The sequence below is a fragment of the Chanos chanos genome, chromosome 7, assembly GCF_902362185.1.
Source record: "Chanos chanos chromosome 7, fChaCha1.1, whole genome shotgun sequence".
Classification (NCBI taxonomy): Eukaryota; Metazoa; Chordata; class Actinopteri; order Gonorynchiformes; family Chanidae; genus Chanos; species Chanos chanos.
This window is the reverse complement of record NC_044501.1, coordinates 36,556,533-36,576,743: the sequence shown is the minus strand read 5'-3', so window position 1 is coordinate 36,576,743 and position 20,211 is coordinate 36,556,533. Positions and strand designations below refer to the sequence as shown.

The 20,211-nt window shown below is 41.9% G+C and overlaps 4 protein-coding genes across 4 annotated transcripts; 1 reads left to right on the top strand and 3 right to left on the bottom strand.

Annotated features, from left to right (window-relative positions):
- Positions 1-142: 142 nt before the first annotated feature.
- Positions 143-1,960, bottom strand: rbm4.2 (RNA binding motif protein 4.2). The gene is made up of 3 exons (XM_030780351.1): positions 1,543-1,960; positions 463-1,228; positions 143-214 (listed from the first exon to the last, which is right to left on the bottom strand). Exons 1-2 carry the CDS (start codon positions 1,952-1,954, stop codon positions 480-482), a joined length of 1,161 nt encoding a protein of 386 aa, XP_030636211.1. The 5' UTR covers positions 1,955-1,960; the 3' UTR covers positions 143-214; positions 463-479.
- A 3,826-nt stretch (positions 1,961-5,786) lies between these two features.
- LOC115816854 (RNA-binding protein 4.1) lies at positions 5,787-8,633 on the bottom strand. Its single transcript, XM_075353588.1, is given in 5 exon segments — positions 5,787-5,903; positions 6,266-6,507; positions 6,509-6,963; positions 7,108-7,553; positions 8,621-8,633. Coding segments are annotated over 3 exon segments (1,080 nt in total). The 5' UTR covers positions 7,517-7,553; positions 8,621-8,633; the 3' UTR covers positions 5,787-5,903; positions 6,266-6,291.
- A 2,467-nt stretch (positions 8,634-11,100) lies between these two features.
- On the top strand, positions 11,101-11,670 carry tifa (TRAF interacting protein with forkhead associated domain). The gene has a single exon (XM_030779265.1). It carries the CDS (start codon positions 11,101-11,103, stop codon positions 11,668-11,670), a length of 570 nt encoding a protein of 189 aa, XP_030635125.1.
- A 3,250-nt stretch (positions 11,671-14,920) lies between these two features.
- LOC115816304 (cornifelin homolog A-like) lies at positions 14,921-15,936 on the bottom strand. Its single transcript, XM_030779264.1, has 3 exons — positions 15,837-15,936; positions 15,489-15,649; positions 14,921-15,097 (listed from the first exon to the last, which is right to left on the bottom strand). Exons 1-3 carry the CDS (start codon positions 15,934-15,936, stop codon positions 14,921-14,923), a joined length of 438 nt encoding a protein of 145 aa, XP_030635124.1.
- Between the last annotated feature and the right edge of the window lie 4,275 nt (positions 15,937-20,211).

The window sequence follows — 20,211 nt, the reverse complement described above, 5'->3', positions numbered from 1 at the left end:
ACACGTCTGCAGGTACACACAAGCTATTTAGTTGAGAAAATGGTCGATGAGCAGGCAAATAACATATAATCAGTGGATAAGTATGTCTTTTCAACTCTGTGTTTTTTTTTTTTTTCTAAAAACGCTTTCCGAGGCTCGAAAACCGCTTTCGATCGCAGCGCGGCATACAGGGTCGAGGGAACGGTCACACGGCAAAGTCCTGCGGTTTCAACACCTAGAAAGAGAGCAAAGGATTTAGTGAGGGGGAAGTGTTTCAAAAGTTACAACAGTGCCTCAGCAGGGAGAGGAAGACCGACTTTCTTTCTGCGTCCGCTGCGAAACTTTTAAACCACCTCTTATAATCCGAAAGCAGTCAGAGCAATGGCTTTGGCAACACTTCCGACCAGAGAGAAAAACCAAAAACAAAAAAAACAGACTGACACAGGCATCAGCAGGACAAGTCTGAGTCCGTTTTTTGCTCACCTTTGCGTGCATGTGGCTTAGTAAGCGTAACGCGGCCGATCGGTGTAGGAATCTCTGGCACGCGACACGCCGTACGTTGTGCTCCTCGAGACGGGGGAAAGCCGCGATCGCTCGTACGTGTAGCCCTCCGACGCGCCGCCGACTCGTCTGATTGGACTACGGTCTCGCGAGTAGTATGCCGGGGCCGAGGAGGACGCGGTTGGAAGCGGGCGTCGCTCGTACGGGTCGAGGGCGGTAGGAGCCAGCCTCATCCTTGAGAGAGAAGGAGAAGAGGAGGAGGGAGGGGGAGGAGGAGGGATGGAGAGATGTCTTTCCTCGAAATAACTTGAGCCGATCGGCCGAGCCCTGTACTTCTCGTAGAGGTCTAGGCTGCCATAGCGGTCGCGCTCGTACGTAGCAGGCCTCTCGGGATAGGAGCCCACGAGCCTGCCGGAATACCGATCCCGGATCTCCGCGTCATACTCTCGGGAAAAGCCATAGCTCGGCCGACGGGTCATCGGCGGCGGCGGCGGCGGAGGAGGGGGTCCGCCCACGTAGCCGCGAACTGGGAAACCCGGACCTCCCCTGGGAAAACTGGGAGCGCCACGCGGGAAGCCACGGCTGTTGCGGAAACCCCCCGGCCCGTCGGCATAGTTACCATTCTGACCGCGATGGCAGTCTTTGGACCAATGGCCCTGTTTTCCACAGACATAGCAGCCCGTCTGGTCACCCATGCCAGGCGCGGTGCGAAGACGACTGGTGGACAGTTGCACGTGAATCTGTTTGCCTTTTGGGAGGAAGAGAACACACGCAAGAAAGGGTTGACTTTTCTTTCAGCCACGCCACCGTATTTCAGACCATCAAAAAATAAAAAAAAAAACTCACGACCTCACTGTTAAAGTAATAACACTTGGAATCTAGATGGGTTTACTTGAGGGTTATTCAAAGCAATTCAATCTATACTTCTGTGTCATACACATACAGGGGAAGAGGGGTGTATATTTACATAAATTGTATTCCGAATACAAAAGCTTCCGCCACTACATATGGGATTTTTTTGTGTGCTTGTTTTCAAATTGGCTATCCACTCTGTTGGATCACCTTGAAAGGTTGAGTTGTCCAGCCCATTGATGGCTTCCATTGCATCTTCCATACGTTCCATGTGCACAAAGGCATAATCTTTAACAATGTCACACTCAACCACGGGACCGTATTCCTCAAATTTAGCCCGCAGCTCTTGGTTGGTGCATGTACTGCTGATGTTACTGACATGCAGTTTGGTGGAGCCCTTCGGTTTGCCGCGGCTCATCTCCACATTAATCTGCTGACCGTTCAACTCGTGATGGTGGAGTTTGCTGATGGCTTCTAATGCTTCATCCATGTCATTCATGTGTACAAAGCCAAAGTTCTTCACTATGTCGCACTCTGATATCTTGCCATACTGTGAGAAAAGCGACCGTAGCTCTTCCACCGTAGTGCTTGCGGAGAGGTTGCCGATAAATATCTTAACCATCTTTATTGCTGTGCGTTCCTGGGTAGAGGAGATACAGTGGCGAAATGCGATGTTTAACGTGAGTTTTTGTATCCGTAATAACTGCTACATAAATAAAACAGATCTGAGAACTTTAACAACGTGCTGTATGAGACTGTACAATTTAGTAATTGCAACCACCTGTGGGTTATATTGCCCTCTCAAGCCATAATAAAGTCCCGTGCAAAAACGGAAAATACTACACTACAACTGAGAACAGGAAGTAAAGGAGAATTAGCGTTAAGAAGCTAACTACTTGAACAACTACGCACTATCTTTAGTCATACTGTAGATTAACTAACTTTAGTCACATTTGGCCAATTCAAGACTGCAGAGCTTTCGACAAGTTTAGTTGCGATACTTCAGATATATTGAAGTGGTATGTCAAATGAGTCACGGTCCCTCTGAAATATTAGCAACTCCGATAATCAACACTTTCTCACGTAGCTTAGCAACAACTTAGTTAAACAAGCTAGCTAGCCTTCCTCCGATTAGCTACCAGTGTTTTAATCCTCGTTACACTCGATATGCATAGTCAACCAAAATTAGCTTAACTTGCAAACTTAGCGAAGTGCTATCTTAGCATAGCAATGCAACGTAACCTGGTTTACATGACATGTCTGTTTCGTCATGAAAACGATAAATAATACATGGCGTTAGCCTTAACTAAGCAAACGGTTGCCTTATACTTCTGTATTACTCCCAAAGTCTTCTATGCGACTAGAAAACCACATTACACTCCTGCTTATCCCCCTTACCGTGAAAGTACGAAAGGAACCGCCAATGCAAATGAATGAAACATGAAATGGCGTAACTGCGCGAACTGAGCAACGGTACAGATTGTAGGAAGTGACCGCGGCAACAGCAATGAATATACCGCATGGCGGCTCGAGGAGAACAATTTTCCAAAAGAAAAGTCCAGGGGCATGTCTGCATTCGTGGCTCAGGAAGATATACGTAATTTGCCAAAGGACTACACAAACGTTAGGTTTTAGGGTTTACCTTTCAGCTAGCAACTATTTAAGGTCTGGATAATAAGGTTGGAGTAGTCTGGCCTTGAGCTAGTTTATTTTTTTCATAGCTCACTAACAGCTGAGTTCCGGGCACAGCAAATACCTTGAGAGGACTGAGCATGGCCTGGTTTGCAACAAGAAAAGTTCTGACTCAAGAGTTATTATTATTATTATTATTATTATTATTAAAGTTTTTACTTTGCGTCCATATTTTCTTTATATTTACATTTTAATTCCTTCCGTGTAGCTTGGTACTACACACTGAATCTCGTACATGTACAGTGACAATACAGTTTCTCTACTATTGATAAATATATTCCCTTGGATTTTTATATCAGCTCTCCTGATGCGGTATATCAGTATATGTTTATGGCAACTGGATGGTGCCGCTTACATAAACAGATTCTATACAGATACAGACAGATAGAGGGAACACAGTCTGATGCTTTTTCTTAACTTGTGACATAAAATGTCACAGAATAAAGGGTGTGTCAATCACTGATGCAAAGTGTTACTTGAACTGCATTAGTCAAATCACCAGAGGATGGACTTCTGGTCCATAACAGCTGCTGCTGACATCTAACACTCACCACTCAAACTCTGAGGCAGTCATTTGCCTAGTACAAATATCCTTCAAACTCCACTGTTTATAAGTAATTTGAGCTGGCAACTAGTGCAGAAGCCAAATGTACTAAAAAAATACTTTGTTTAACCACCAACTGAATGAATACATCTAATATCCAGGATGATGTATGGAACAAATTTATGTAAGGATTCCGCATGCAACAAAGCTGTTCAGAGGACAATGATTTAGATAGACAACCTGCTTAAATTTCACATTAGGGGTGCTGATGGTATTACCTCATCATTCATTAAAATGCGCAAATTACCCAAGTCAAAACTTGAAAAGTTGTCTTTTTTTGTTTTCATGTTCCATTAGAATAAACTGCCCACACAAGTTATTTATATATGTTTTTATTAATATTTTGTACACAATGAAACAAAGCAACATAATCCTTAAAAATTCACATTAGGGCATGCTCAAGTGTCAACTTACCCACTCACAGAATGTGTGCCCATGAGTGACACCTGAGAGGAAATGTGCCTCTTCTACATTTGGTTCACCATGCAACTACAGTGTCCAACTTTCAAATACTCTCTATTCTGTATGATGGACCACCACTGGCAGGCTTCCTGCATTAGTGAGTGGTCAGACAACAGGTCATAAAACCTCATTGATCTGTTTCACATCCATTGGCAAGTGATGAAGTTGGAGAGTATATGTGCCTGTAATTAATGTAAACATTACACTCACCAAAGTAATGATACTGGGAGTTCCTATAAGGCACAAACATTTTTATGTCTCAAGATTCAACCACAGCTTATTCAAAACAGTTTATCAACTAGTGAAAAACCAAAATGGGGCAGATTTAATATTTAATTCATGCATCAGACTCATAAGGACCTCAGAATTCTTGCATGCACATGAGTCATCTTAAACTAGAAACAACTAGCCAAGTTCATGCATTACCACACTGGAAATACTCATGCAAGTTCATGCATTAGCTTTCTTGGAGAGCAGTGCTTTTTAACCATCTAAACAATGAAGAACACTGCCAACCTTGCTGTGAGTCGGGAAATGTAGAACAGAGCCTAAACTCACTTACCTGTGCAAAGCATGGCAAGATCTGCAGCTTAACCAGTGAAGAGAAAACATGAGCAGACAGAGCTGGAAGGATAAAGGGGTTAAAAAAAACTTCCCCAATACAAAGGGAACAAAACCAGGACATGGTAAAAGACCATGAGCATGTTAATCTGACTGAATGAGGGTTTAGGGGAACAACGGGAGAGATCATTAACTCACCAGCGAGCATAATTAAAGACGTCGCAATGGCGTTATTGGCACGTCGAATTAAGCAAAATAAGTCTGATCACCACACCTTTACAGCATAGCTAGTTGATTTAATCTCATGCACGGCTGCGTGACGAGTTTGGCTCCCCTCCCCCAAAGATTCAAGTGGGGTTCAGATATCAGATAGCAATTTAATTTTTTTTTTAAAGCGAGGAAAAGGTTAAGAAAACCAAAAGCGACGCTTCAGGTTCACTCTTTTTATTAAAAAGCCTTTTAAATCAAACGTCCTCTCTCAAGACAAAGAAAAATAAGAAAAAGAATTGTACAATATTCTACTAGAATTCCAACTGCCTGAAGAGAATATTCAAACAATGACAAATCTCAAATTTTTCCTGGTAGCCGAAGAGGTTGTACTGCTGTGCTATTTTAAATCGCAAAGCCGAAATTTACAAGTTCTTGCTCCAGGTCTCTGACAATTGATTTATAATATAAACTGAGCTTGTCTGAGCATACAAATACGTTCTGTGATTATTTTTAAATCGAATATACAGCCACGAAAAAAAAAAAATCCCTAATATTAAAATCTTTCCTGCCATGAAGTTTGTTACAGTGCATCACTTTATAACACAAAGAGGGAAGTTAAAGTATTCAAATTAAACTTGTAAACTTATTTAGATTCAGTATAAATACAGTTGAAAAAAAGAGGAGAATGGAAATGCCCTAGTTATAGTCCTTAAACAGTGTTTTACAAGTCAACAGTCTCTAAGGATCAACTTAAGCAAGTCTGCTCGATGTCTCCTGTTAATATTTCTCCTGGTGGTTTGAAAATAAAAACAAATCTCAACATAAAGGCAAAGGGGGTAACAATTTTAAGCAAGAGGACGTTAACGGGACGAGTAAAAGCGGACTTTTTTTTTTTTTTTTATAGAACGTGAAGTCTGCATTAGAAATCCTCCATTACGAGGCGCAGTCAAACGAAAACGCGCTCCGTCAGACGGGGGATGTTTTGCGCCCTGTGCATCAGGAGACGACGACGGCAACGACGATCTTGTCGCGTTATTTAAACCTGAAAGAGAGTAAACGACATGAGTCAAGCGCCTGTTAACATTCATCCGTGAAAGTCCATTGTAAACAAGCTAACTAGCCACAACACTTGCGGCTGAACAGTTTGACCACACCCCCCCCCCACTTTTCTTACGCATGTGACCACGGTCGTTACAAGCTGAATTACACTGACCTTCGGAACATCAATCTATAGCCTTACGCAGCTAAACGCGTTTCCCTCCACCACACACCGGTGTCACCGGACCCAGTTTACAAAGCACAAAGTTAAGGTTCTGCACTGGATTGAGGAAGAAGGACGTTCCGTTTAGGCACTTTGTTGGCTGGGGGTGGGGGGGGCTGACGCATTCAGGAACCTATTCTCACCTTGTACAGGGGTGCAGGGGTTCACTTTAGTACGAGTAGCGCGCAGGGGGTGGAGGAGGCACCCTGTCTGCATAGGGGTCCCTGGAGCGAGGCACGCCATACATGGGACTCCGTGACATGGAGACGGGCGAGAGGCGAGAGCGCTCGTACGAGTAGCCGTTTCCTGTGGGGGCAGCAGGGGTGGGCGGCGCCCTTCTGATGGGACTGCGGTCCCGGGCATAGTATGAGGACGGCGGGGGGGGGGAGGGGACGGCGCTCGTAGGGGTCTAGGCTGGTGGTGGCCAAACGCTCTCTCATGATGGCCGACGACGGGGGCGGCGGGGGAGGGGGCACAGAACTGACGCGGCGGTCCTCGTAGGACGGAATGCCGTAAGGGCGGGCGCGATACTTCTCGTAGTAGTCCACCACCCCGCCATAGCCGTCGCGCTCGCGCTCTCGTTCGTACGAGGAGGAAGTGCGCTCTGGGTAAGGGGGGCGTCTGGGGGGAGGAGGAGGGGGAGGAGGAGGGGCTGGAGGGTAGCCATGGGACCCTGGGGGAAAGCGACCCCTGAAATACCCGGGGGGACCTGGTTCTGGCCTGTCGCCGGGGAACCGTGGTGGCCAATAGCCAGCTCTGTCTGGGGGCCCTTGCTGGTAGCGGTTCATGTCATCTCCTCCCCTGGGTCGACTATTTGATATCTGAACGTGGATCCGTTTACCTGAAATACGAAACAGCAAACAGCAATGAACTCAACACAGCAACCTGATGTCACCCTCACCAACAGCACAACAATGTAAGCACATGTAGAGTTTAAACTGCTTCTGCCCACAGCTCAAATGAATAAGAGAGTACCACAGCCTACCTTGGAACTCTGAATTGTCAAGGCCTTTAATTGCATCCATTGCCTCGTCAGAGTTGGCCATATGCACAAAGGCAAAATTTTTAACGATGGAGCACTCCGTGACTGTTCCGTATTCCTCAAAAAGAGCACGGAGCTCCTCGTCAAAACCTTTCTCCACGTTTGCCACGTGCAGTTTTACTGGACCCTGATTCTTACCGCGACTAGCCTCGACATTAATCATTACACCGTGAAGCTTGTACAAGTGAAGGTTGCGGATGGCCTTTGTGGCGCTCTTGCGATCCTCCATGTGAACGAAAGCAAAGTTTTTGATGATGGAGCACTCAGTGACTGTGCCATACTGTGCAAACAGAGCCTGAAGTTCATCCGATTCTGCCTGAGGCGGGAGATTCCCCACAAAAATCTTCACCATCTTTGGCGCTATTTCACTCAGAGCCTGAAGAGAAAAACTGTGGAAAAGTGCATGTTCATTATAGAGTTCATTTCTGATACAACTTATAATAACTCCAGAATGATACAACTCCTCCAAAGAGCAGGCAGGATAAGAACACCAGGCTTCATGCCTTAGATAACTGCTGATTCGTCTAAGGGTAGGCAACAATATGCAAATTCACACATTCCACACTTATGCATACGTAGGTTGTGTAATCAGCTACCACTTTACAAATCAAGTGCATGATCAACATCTCGACGAACCTGTTAAACCGGAAAGCAAGCTTTAATTAAATACTTTCATCAGAGAGAGCAAGTAATTTCCTCGAGAATTCCATATTTTATCTAATAAATTTTGCAAAGATGGGCTTAACAGCACCCTGGTATCCTTTGCATCACTAACTGAGATCATTTCAGGAAAGAAAGGAGAATGCAAAAACGAAAGCAAACTCGCAACTAAGTTCCGTGTATTTCCGGCAAGGTTAGACGGCATTACGAAACACTGCTAACAGCCTTATCATTTCCAGAGTGGCCTATTACAACCCACAGTTTCATTAAGGGAACGAACAAGATGATTCAGCGCCCAAGTTATAGTTAGTTCAGTACCATAAAACATAAAGGAGCACAGCTACATATGACGAGGCCCCATGAACTCTTGCCTCGAGCTAGCGGAGCTATGTGATTACAGCCCGAAGAGTAGTAAATTCTGCAGAATTCGATTAAATCAAAGAAGACAGGTGCACCCTAGTTGTTCACTGCCAACGTTCCAATCTCTCTTCCAAAATACATACCCGAATAAAAAATGATTAACACCACAGCCTACAAAGAACTGCTTGTGAGAAAACCCGCGAAGCTAACAGCTTTACGCACGAGCAAGTCAGTTAGCTAGCAGGCTACGTAACTTAGCCCTCATCGGCGGAACTTCGGTATTTAGTTTGGGTACTTAAACTTGTGCCCAGAAAGCGATCTTTTATTTTCTTAATACACTTCAATTCAGTTGTCGTAAATGAAGTTTCCAGTTTAACCCAAAGTAATAAAATCTATTCGCTTGGCCACAGAAATTACAACCCCCTCGCATACTCACCACAAGGCTCTCGCTGTAATGATTAAATGGCTGGTCTCAGAATCGCTATACCGCTCGCATCAGTCCCGCCCATCCTAAGAACTTCACCTATCAGCACCGCTTAATATTGAAGGAAAACCTAAACTGTGGGTTAAATATTGAGCTGTGATTGGTTTAAATATATTTTATATTTTACTGATTTACAAACAGACCAATCAGTCAGGCCGAGTTAGAAACGTTTTAGCAAATGTGCTACAGGAATTGACGAATCTAACCTCACTGAGGTTCTTAAGTAGTCCAATCGGGGTTTATTTGATGTTTGACATCTCGCAAGTTGAAAAAAGCGTACGATGAGCCATGCTCTCCTTTACCATTGCTGTCAACGACGAGCTGCCTCCATGAAATTTTCTTAGGCGTATCCAACTTTGATATAACGTTTCTTTATGAGACCTGGCACTGAACAGAATAAATTAACACAGAACATACAAATTACGGGAACTGTTGTGTCAAGACATTGTGTAAATTTACAGGACGATTTATTTGGAAATCGAGATATCAGCTCAAAAGAATAAAAGGAGTATTCAGCGGAGTTACCCTCTGTTTTAATTGTTCAGTAAGAGAAGGCACTTTGAAAAATCACAAGTGACAATAGTCAAGTGACAATAATTTAGTCTATAGATAGGTATCCAGGCCTCAGACCACGTAATGCGATTTAAGAGCAGGAACCGATACCCTCGTCTGCTTGAATAAAACGCTTTAGAAATCTTCATAGAGCGGTATTGTCAGATTTACTATCAGACGCAACATAAACTAAGAGCCAGACAAACTTCACCTGAGATCTGCAGACTAAAATACACCGACAGAACGTTAGACACAAATGAGTGAAAACAACGGTAACAGTATACAGATTTGCTCCATATCGGATCGTCTTTGTGGCATAGACTAAATCTCTGACTGTAAAAGTCCTTTCTTGTCGTTGCCAAAACGGTTGTGATCTGATCTAACACAGCTTGGATTTCGTTTTGTGTTTTTATGCTTCCTCGGGGAATGCCCTTTCTAATGACTGTTAGAAATAACAATACGCTCCAGTATTTTGAAGACACTTTTCAGTGCTGTTAACATCCCCACCTTTTCCAAGAGGACAGTGGTCAGCTGCTGTCACTGCGCGTATACATTGTTTACACCACATCTGAATAAGGAAGTCATAAAAAGCGCTTTTACAAGAAAATGCTTATATTTTCACAACATGCCTGGGTCATTGCAACAACATGATTACAGGATTATTTCCAGTAAACCAAACCAATGGTCAAAAATGAGTTTTATGTGACTGCATATTCGATGTGTTGCTATTACGAGCACCGAAAAGAATGTTAAAAGAAGCCCAACATGCTTTAACACATAGCAAATACCCCGGGGGCCTCTACAGGCCTCTACAGTTTCACTGAAAACAGCTGGGAGTGAATTTCGGACAGAAGGCTGTTAAAATGATAGAGAAAGTTTTTGGGGTCTGAACCGGTTGCGCAACTTCGGAGTTTCTAGGACACGTATGGTGCACTCGTCTTTGTTTCCGCATTTACCGTCGAAGTCCCCCTCAAATATAAAACACAGAACACTAATTCCTTCCTCCACACTTCTTCCTCGTACATTGCGGGGTCCGACATACTCATGCAGGACGTAAAAATCCTGGACAGGCAGGCATTCACAGCCCGTTAGCTGAGTGGGAGGTGTTATGGCCGTGATTGGTTTAAAAAGGAAAAGGGAATAGTTCAAACGATTTAGACCAAGAGTAACTTGCACGCAGCGAAGTACAGCGAAGTACAGCTGAACATAAATTCCAGTGGTTTTGTTGAGTTTCTTCAGCAGGAAAGCGCAACAGCTGTCTTCGAGAGGATCATTTTCACAATTCACGTAAGCCTTATAATATCTTTTGTGGGTGTAAACTAAGCTACTTGTACTTGTTTTACCAAAAGTCACGCCTATCTTAAAAACTTTGGAGCCCTAACAGGCATGGCGTCCACTACTCGCTTTTCAGCGCAGTAGTGTTCCACCACTTGTTCATAGCCTACATCGCATAAACTCCTTGTTGTCTATGGGTGTGATGATTCAATGCGCCTGTTACACAAGTAACAAGTACTGTGGTCAAAACAAGAATTCGTCCTCTTTCATCACACAGACTCTTGGGTGTGGCAGCGGCTTTTGCTTTTTGCTAATATTTTGTGTTTTAGGATTTTCATTAGTAATACCACCTTAAAAAAATCCTTTGTGAGATAAAGGCAGTGTCAGTTTGTAAATGTGCACGTGTCTGTTTTCATGTTTAATTCTCTCTTTTTCTGACTACAAACCTATCGCTTCCAATGGGCACTATGTCTCTGTTTAAGTGAGAGGCGGGGGAAAAAAAGGTTTCTGCACTCATAAAAAAAAACATTTCAAGGTCATTCTTGTGTTTTCACAGATAACAGTCTGTCAAAGTGACCTTCAACCCTGAATAAAGTAATGCCACCATGGCTGTCTCTCAGACGGTTGAGACAGAGGAACTGAACACCTGCCTTTACATTGAACTCTATAACCCTGACCAGGCGTCCCAGCCCCTATATGCCTTTCTACCTCTCAACCGCCGGCAGACGCACGAGGCTGAGGACCCGTTGAGGTTTGGTCGCGATGGAGCGGCCTGCACTTTTGGCCTGAATGACCCCCGGGTCTCTAGAAAGCAATTCTCTGTGCAGGCATATCGCCTGCCTGGCAGCCCACGCATGCTCTTTGCCCTCCAGAACATGAGTCAGAAAAGTCGGATGACAGTCGGCGGAAAACAGCTAGGATACCTGGAGCGGGTGGAGCTGGATGACAAAGCTCTGGTTCGGTTTGGGAAATATGAGCTGCTCTTACGGGTCGAGCCCGGCGATGGACAAGCCCGTTTTGAAGTGTTGCTCCAGACCCGGCATACGCCTCTGTCTCGGGAGATGGGCGTGGACGTGCAGTGCAGGCAGCCTGTGATGGACGCCGGGATCATTTCCCCCCACCAGGATAAGGAAACACTGACCCGGGAGCCCTCGGAGTCAGATGACACGTGGTGAAGTGAATCCGGGATTGTGAGCCGTGCCCATGTTACTGTTCAGTTTACAGGAGAAAATCTCACATTCGCTCTCATTGGCTCCTCAAGCTTCCGTGGCTGTATTTGGGAACAATGTCAGTGGCTGAGACACGGAAATTTGATGCCATGTATTTTTCTTAGAAGTACAAAAGATAATCAGTAGTTACATGGTAGGTCAGTACTACACCTTTGTGTCCTCTCATATAGAAGCAATTGCTGAGGATGCCAAACATAACTTTGTACCGACCTTCATAACTTAGTGCACCGAGTTCACTTATCTGTTAACGACTGTTACAGTTTCTACAAAGAATGCCAATTGCAAACTTGCCAGTGTCTCCAGTTTTTATTTTTTTTACAGTTACAGTGTTCACTGTATGTTATGTTTTTACAGCTTTTATGAAATCGAAATGTGTTCCTCTGATCTGTGAAAAATGACACACAAACTCTGCTGTTGATGTTGTCACTTCAAACGCTTTAGCTTCAACAGATTTTTTTGCACAGGTTAAAAGTTGTAAAACTAGTGTGTGATGTTTCATAAATGTTTTGAATATTATTTTCGTCCAATGATTCTTTTATTTCCTCAGTGTCCCAGAAGAAGTGTGTGAAATGTGGGGAATGAGACATTTAAGCAAGAGGCAGAACCACTGCAGCTTCTAGCATCTAAAGATAAAATTGTCAGTTGCATGCTGCAAAGTGGTCACACGCATTATTCCTTCAGTACAGTACAAATCAGATTCAGATGGAATGTTGTTTATAATTCACATATTTCTTGTTCTACAAACAGGTTTGGTGAGCTTGTAGAAGAGCTACAGGTAAAAGTAACAGAAAGTGACATACATTGTATGAGAGATACATAAATACAAGGAAATAAAATCTGTCCGTCTTGCTAAAATCTTAAATTGAGAGATGCCAGTTGTAACTGATATGTACAGAGACTTTGTTAAATCTAGAGCAGCTTTCAGCAGTTGCTCCCTACCTTTCCGGGAAATGGAGAAATAGGGAGTTTCAGTGGCTCAGCTGCTCTGATACTACAAAGGACACCACAATACTGAGTTCAACATGTCACTGAACGCCCACAACACTGACTTCAACAGGGCCATATTACATTGGAAGACATGGTTTGAAGGGTGAGTTGTGCAGCACCCACAACATGATCAAACCGTCTCCAGTTCCATCGATCTTCAGAGACTCTAGAAAATTCCAGCCTTTCTTATATTCAAGGCAGCATCAGGGTGCCGTGGTACTCTGGTAAACATAGTATGGTGAGATATCTGTCCCACAGTCTCTGCAAAAATGACAAGACATGACAAGATTTTTCAAGATGTTTCGCTAACCGTGTTACATACAGTGATATTGGCAAACGGTCACAGATAAGGGGCAGTAGGGGAAATATTTGAGGAGTTTAACATCAGGCTTTTGAATGTAAAGGGTGTATTTTGAATTTGTATTGAATCCTTGTTAATCAGGGAAAGCACCAGGTGAGTTTAGGTGTTATATTACAGCGTATTTTAGCCACTCTACATATTATCGAGATGCTTCCATGGAGGTATTGTAGTACGGGGCAACAGTGGATAAAATGAATCATCCTGTACCTCAAGGAATGGAATCGATAGAGACTTCAGTACATCTCGTGCCTAGTCCAAAATTAGAATGATTATATGAAATACCTGTTACATGACCCCCTTTTTAGTTCCTCTCAGTAGCTTACTAAACTGTAGTGTTTGTATTGACCGTTTGTCACCACTTCGTTGACTGACTGAGAGTACTTGTTGCTTTACTGACTGTCCTTGTTATGCAGCAACAAAATGGAATGTCCAGAAGTAGGAGTAAGCTATACTCAAAATTTATTCCAGGTGTGGGGCTCACATCAAAGAAGAGAATATGAAAATAAGTTAAATAAATCTTTAAATGATAAGATAAAGGCTATGGTAAATTTAAAGTTGAGTAGAAGCCGGCAGCGCAGCAAGACTTGCCATTGACTAGTAACTGACTAGAGAACTACTGCATGAGCTGCCCTCAATTTATAATTGATTAGAATGCGCTAGAACATGGTAGAAATGACCAGGACCATTTGGAATGGAATTGTCAATTTCAAAGGGTATGAATAATTTTGGACATGGCATTTTTAGTAAAAATGTAGAAAAAAAAAAAGAAAGAAAAAAAAGCCATACGAACAATTAAAATCTATCATTAACACAATCTCTGACACGATGTCTTACCATCTTTTGTCGCTTGTTTATGTCATTTCCAGCCAGCTGAAACCTTTTGGTCAAATAAAAATTCACTATAAATTCAAATTTGGCATGGGTATGAATAATTTTGGGCTAAACTGTATGTCACAGCAGAATGATGGGTGTGAGTATTTGTGAAGTTTGTCTCAGTGAACAGGACGCTATGGAGATGTGGCTGGATGTTGTGTGGTGCTGCAGGTGGATCATGGCCAACAATAAGTCACTAGGGGGCAGTGTGATCTCGGTTTTGTGTTTGCTCTTGGTTCACTACAGGTGAGGGAGTGGGCTTCAATGTCTACTTGTTCTGAATGCATGTAGGGATGTTTGTTTATGTGCTCGTGCGTGCGTGCGTGTGTGCGTGTGTGTGTGTGTGTGTGTGTGTGTGTGTGTGCGTGCATGTGTGTGTGTGTGTTGGTTAAGAGAATATATTCTGATACAAACAGCTGTGGGAGTAAAATATTTATTTGTTAAAATCTAAAGTGTATTGTACTATCCATCATTCATTAAAAAAAGTAATAAATTATAAATTAATAAATTAATTAATAAATTATATGGCTCAGGGCAATTTTAAAGAATCTCATTAAGGAAAAAGCAACAACTACAACATCAACAACAACGACAACAAAAAAGAAAGGTTTGACTCAAAAAATGCTTTCAGATGTAGTCAAGCAAGTACCTCCTAAAAGAGGTTTAACATAGACTAAGGAATTAGTTCAGCTGTCTCAGTTATAATTGTGCATAAATTTTTCATCTGTAGAGGTAGTTGTTTTTCTCCTCAATATGCCTTATAGGGATAAGGTGATGTCCGTATAGGCATTTGCAGGTAAGGATTCATCACTGGGGGTGCTCTGTAATCGAGAATAAAAGAAAGACTTTGTCTTCAAAAATATCTTTAACAGAATGAGTATGAACTATAATTGACTCAACACATATACATGAGTACTTGAATCCAGATTGAACTTATGTGTAAATTCTCCTTGTTAAGAGAGTCATTCCTGGTCCTTACTGTGGTGCACTGGGCATAGGAGAATAGGGAGGTCCTGTGACCCTGGGAATTGCTGATGGTAAGTTATAGGTGACAACGCGTGGTTGTCTCTGCTTTTTTAGCTCACGGGCCATCTGACACCAGGAACAAGGTCCACAACAAGAGACCTTGCAGCAGTCCGTGCACATGCTTCCCTAAACCAAGGATCAAAGAGAGCTGGTGAGTTTCGCCGTTGGCAGACACGGAAAGAAAAATCAAAAGAGAAAGCAAAGCTTGCTTCATAGTCTACCATGCAAACATGCTGTCATGAAAGCCCTGATTTTCCAACATGGATAAAGGTACTGCAGTGAAGTATCGTTCTCAGAAGAAAAACAATGGAAGGAATGGACTTTCCAAAGTCTTTAGGACATCATCATTTCCGCTATAGGATGTGTTGGTCTAGTAAGAGATCCTCTATTTATGAATAGGCCGATAATCTACTAATAATTTGCAAGACAGAAAATGAATCTCTCAGGTATTCATTTAGCTGATAGTAACACTTAGATTAAGACAATAATTTGTCAGAATTAATTTTTTTATACACACCTTGATATTATACCTCTCCCTCATTGAGCTTCTTACAGAGAGAGATATAGGTGGAACAAAACACCCAAACATAATATCTATCAGTGGAAGACAGAGGCACTCCCCAAAGTCAGCAGTGGTCTTACACATCTGACAAGGACAGCACCAGAAGCCACAACAACCTGCCAGGACACACATTTTCAGATGAGATTGACATTACATTAAAACATGGCCGACAATGAGACACGAAAAGAGGAGATTAGAGATCAAGGAGATCTGGAATGTTGACACCAAATTCACAATGAGTGGTTTAACAATGACTGTCTGCGTCTTTTGGTAAGTATTTGAATAAACCTAAAACAGACTCACAGATGCCCATATCGTCACAGCAGTCGCATAATCCACTGCTCCATTGCTGTGGGCTTACTCTCTGGGAAATGTTGATTGTCGTAGGCTGGACCGTTACCATTGTGGCTGCAGATGTCTGAAAATCAAAGGACAATAGATCGGCTCAAGCTTTGTTTACCTATAATGCTTCATAGACGTAACGCTGGAGAATGAATCCCCTTCACTGTATACATTTCTTGGCAGCATTTCCACATTTGAGGTCTGATGCTGTAAATTCTTCAAGCTGAGTTCCATTTCTAACGCAAGTCAGATGACTGGACAAGAACGGATTGTACAAGAAGGTCCTAAAGTCCTGGAGCCAAATCCAGGAGAAACCCATACATGCATCCCGTTTCCAGATATAGCTCAGCTACAACTAATTAAGCATAAGTAGATTAGGCTGGAGATCCCTACAACCATTCAGAACTTGCAACTTTTGCTGGGAGACAGTCAAGCTGTAATCATCTGTTCATAAATAGCTAGTTCTCACTGAGTGCGAAATTTTGCCTTGCTTTCTACATGCCAGCAAAACTTCTGTGTTGGTTCACGACATCCAGAGAACAGCTCAGAGAATGTGGGACACTTTTATCTGCCACAGGGATGGTAAACTTCAGAAAACTATGAGCCCTTCTACTGAGCTGGATTTAGATGTGTGTTCCTTGAAATGCCCTGGTTTGTTCTTGGCCACTGGTGAGAGAAAAGCTTGTTGTCTTGTGCGAAGAAGTGAAAAGAGAGACACAAACCAAAAGAATGGCTACTGGAAACCGTCTGACAGACAGAAAAAGGCAAGCTCTTCTGTGCTGATAGAACAACAAACTCAAAGATACAAGACAGTCATGATCTCTGTCACGACCACTGGTTGATTTAGAGTTAAACACATAGTTGCATAAATACATGGAGTTTGTATGAAGGAAAATGTGGTCAACTTTTCAAGAGGTTAGATTCAGAATTAGACATTGAGAAATATTCCATATTCCACATTCCTGGGATCTAACCCAGAGGAAGACCACACAAGCATCTCCTGCTCAGGATACAGCTCAGCTGTAAAGACCAATGAAGTAGGGAGAAGCTACAGCATGTGAATCTCTCACAGAGGAAGTCAGACAAAATGCAAAGCATCATCTGGATCCTGAAATCCAAACTCAAAGATAGGTTCAAGAATCTGGGTATAACGTGGAAGTTTTAACTTTGTTAACATGTTGTTTGTCAAAAAACTTTGGCAAATTATTTGCTGTTTAATCTGTTTAATCTGGAAGTTCATTTTGTGCACATGTGTTGTAATTCTATATCTCAGACTTTATAATCCCTTCTTTGATGGGAGATTGTTGCAGGCTGTCTTTCTTCTGAACTAATGGGGTCATGACTGATAAAGATCCTTCTCACACCCTATGATAAAACACATTTTACGTCAGTTTTTATATTTTATTTGACCTTTGAGCCAGTTGATTTGCCCCCATAACAAATTGACATGCTCGCCAAGCTTCCGAGCCACTGTGCTAAGCAATATCTTTATCATCATGTTTATTACCTCAGCAGCTTTCACAATGATACTGAATCAGTCAAAATGCTGTGATAACTAAAATAAGTGACTTTTACAACAGGTATAAAGCACTGTCAATACAAAAAAAACAAACCCCATCCAAATCTAAAATTACAGGTAAATTACTGAATACAATTAGAAGGACATCATGTATATCCTCAAACATGTGCATTTTACTGCAGGTATAGCGGTTTGAGTAGTAATGTGTATCACAACTGTAGACAAAGCCCTCATGGATTTTATGTATTAGTCTGTGCACTTCTCCTCCTTTCATTAAAAAGAGACAATATATGATGTAATGAAAAGTCATGTTCATGGCTTGCGAAGTTTGTTACAGATTGGTCCCTGGTTCAGATACTCCCTGCTTGGAGTAATACTACAGATATCTCACATCCTGAACTCAGACAGATTACCTTCAAAACAAGCCACCTCTTTCAAAAGTTTTTTTTTTTTGTTTTGCTCTGGATACAATGAATACTAATCCAAGATCTGTCATTAACAGCACAAATACACATAAGCATAGTATGTATAGACATATAGCAATAAACAAAATTTAATTGCTGTCAAAAAGGATGTCCATCATTATAATACTCAAATTATATTAGGATAATGATTTGTTATAGCAAAATAAGCTAAAATGCACATTGCTGAATGATTGTAAAAAAAAAACAAGCAAAAAAACACAACTCACCTGTTGGCTGCTGGATGTGAAATGAGTGCGTGTGAGAGTGTGGGAGGGTATAAATACTCATAAATGTTCGAGTAATTAGGTGGACAAGCAGTAAATATAGACACCGTCTCCACCCAGCACTGCTACCAAAGACATGGTGTAACTTTTCATAAAACGCAAGTTTACTGAAACACACTTCAGATGCACTTTTGAACTAAAAAAATAATAGAAAATGCTTTAATTATGATGTACATATAAGATATGTAAGGAATATATAAGAAATGATATATAAGAAAATGATATTAAATTATATATAAGAAATAAATTTATATTTCTTCAAAAATGGATTACTTGCTTTACTTTTATCATGCACTTGCATTAAATGAAAGCAGAGAAGAGTTGCAGAGACTTACAGAGCACCTTGGTTTCCTTTGAATTTGGATCCCACTAAGTCAATGAAACATACAGTCTGTGTCTTTCCTTTTATCTTAGAGAACAGTGCAAGTACAAGGACAACATATCAAGCACTAAATCTGATTTTACTTTCCAGGGATACGCTTTGAACAGTTTACTTTCAAAATTGAGTTCCATAAATATTTTTTCATGATAGTGTCATATTTCTGTTGTTTACTTATTTATTTGTTACATTTTATGAGACGAGTAATATAAGGGCTGCACCATAAGGTACACGGGAGACTGAAATACAACAGCAGTACTTGTACTTGTAAATTGCACACTGTACCTCCAGGCCATAAATCTGTAAATACACAGAAGCGTTAAATGCAACATTTATTCAAGAGATACGCACATTTCAAATTGCTGGAGCCCTGACTTAAACAACAAAAACTGGTTGGTAAAATTTAAAAAGAAAAGAATGGAACTAACTATTAAAAGTTCTTCTCATCTCAAATGATATGTTGAAAAGACACATAGTGCATTTGGTTCATGGTTTTACTTTATCCACCAGGTTTTAAAACTATGAAATTAGTTGTGGCCCATCCATCGCCCAAATATGGAGCGTGACTCAGTTTCATTACAAAGAAAATGAGAGGAATCACACCCTGAAGGAGAAGAAATGAAAGAGATTTAGTCTTTCCTGTGTACACACGTTATGAAATGTGGCTGAACTGAGGTCCATGGGTTATGTTTAACCAACCACACCAAAACTCATTATCTCAGTACTGACATAAAAGTAACCAGAACTGGTTAGACCATTGAAAACTTGAGTGAAGAAGTCTGATGTTACAATCTATTTTTTAAAGAATCAGGTGTTGAAATCTGATTTTTTTTTTTTTTAAAGAATTATATTATGATTTCTAGGTATACAAGGAGATGTTGGTAAAATTTAAAAAGAAAAGAAAGGAACTAACTATTGGGTGTAATCCAATTAGCTTAATTTTTCACAGATTACATTATATGTATGTAATCTCCTAGCGGCTCATCTTCGGGGGCCAGTGCTTGAATATACTCGTGGACGTTTCGGGTCACATTGAAGCACAGTGACCCTGAGACATTGCAGACCCCTCCCTTCCTCCCCTTGTGTAGCGCACAGCCTCTGGATGTTGCATGTTGCATGTTGGGCGGAGCAGTCTGTTTATCGCGAGGTGTTTCTAGGCCTTCATGTGGGTAGCTCCCGTTTATTCTCTTGCCAAACATTTTGTCCTTTCTCATGACCTTGATCTTGCGCTATCCATTCAGATAGAGGAGTAACGGCAGATTTCGAGACGAATAACGTGGCTCTTCAGTTCAGAGGAGGGCAGTCCGAGGGTCGACAAAGGCACCGTGCCCCGCCCTGAAACTCAGCTCACTGCATGACAGGGATAATACCACCTACAGGGGCAAAAAAAAAAAAGGATGAGACAATGATTTACAGTGTCAAAGGAGTGTTTATATTGGGTTGTTTATCTGTTACTATGTACCTTGGAGACATTTGGGTTCATGGTGTGTGGTCTGAAATGAAGTTACCTAATGTTGTTGTTTTATGGTATATGTGGATGGCTGAACAGCAATGCTTCTGCTCTACGCTGAATGACCTCTTTTGTTCAAAAGAAAGGCTGTGTGAAATTACATAGGTATTCTACAGTGGTAAATGATCAAAGCTCTAATCAATGACATAAGTCACACTTTTGTGCTTTGACATTATGATT

Coding starts and splice junctions, on each gene's coding strand:
- rbm4.2 (XM_030780351.1), bottom strand. CDS start 1,954: ATGGTTAAGATATTTATCGGCAACCTCTCCGCAAGCACTACGGTGGAA. Junction 1,229..1,542: donor GGACAACTCAACCTTTCAAG/GTGATCCAACAG, acceptor TCCTCCCAAAAG/GCAAACAGATTCACGTGCAA.
- tifa (XM_030779265.1), top strand. CDS start 11,101: ATGGCTGTCTCTCAGACGGTTGAGACAGAGGAACTGAACACCTGCCTT.
- LOC115816304 (XM_030779264.1), bottom strand. CDS start 15,936: ATGGTAACGGTCCAGCCTACGACAATCAACATTTCCCAGAGAGTAAGC. Junction 15,650..15,836: donor CTGTGACGATATGGGCATCT/GTGAGTCTGTTT, acceptor GTGTCCTGGCAG/GTTGTTGTGGCTTCTGGTGC. Junction 15,098..15,488: donor GGGAGAGGTATAATATCAAG/GTGTGTATAAAA, acceptor TCCTTGGTTTAG/GGAAGCATGTGCACGGACTG.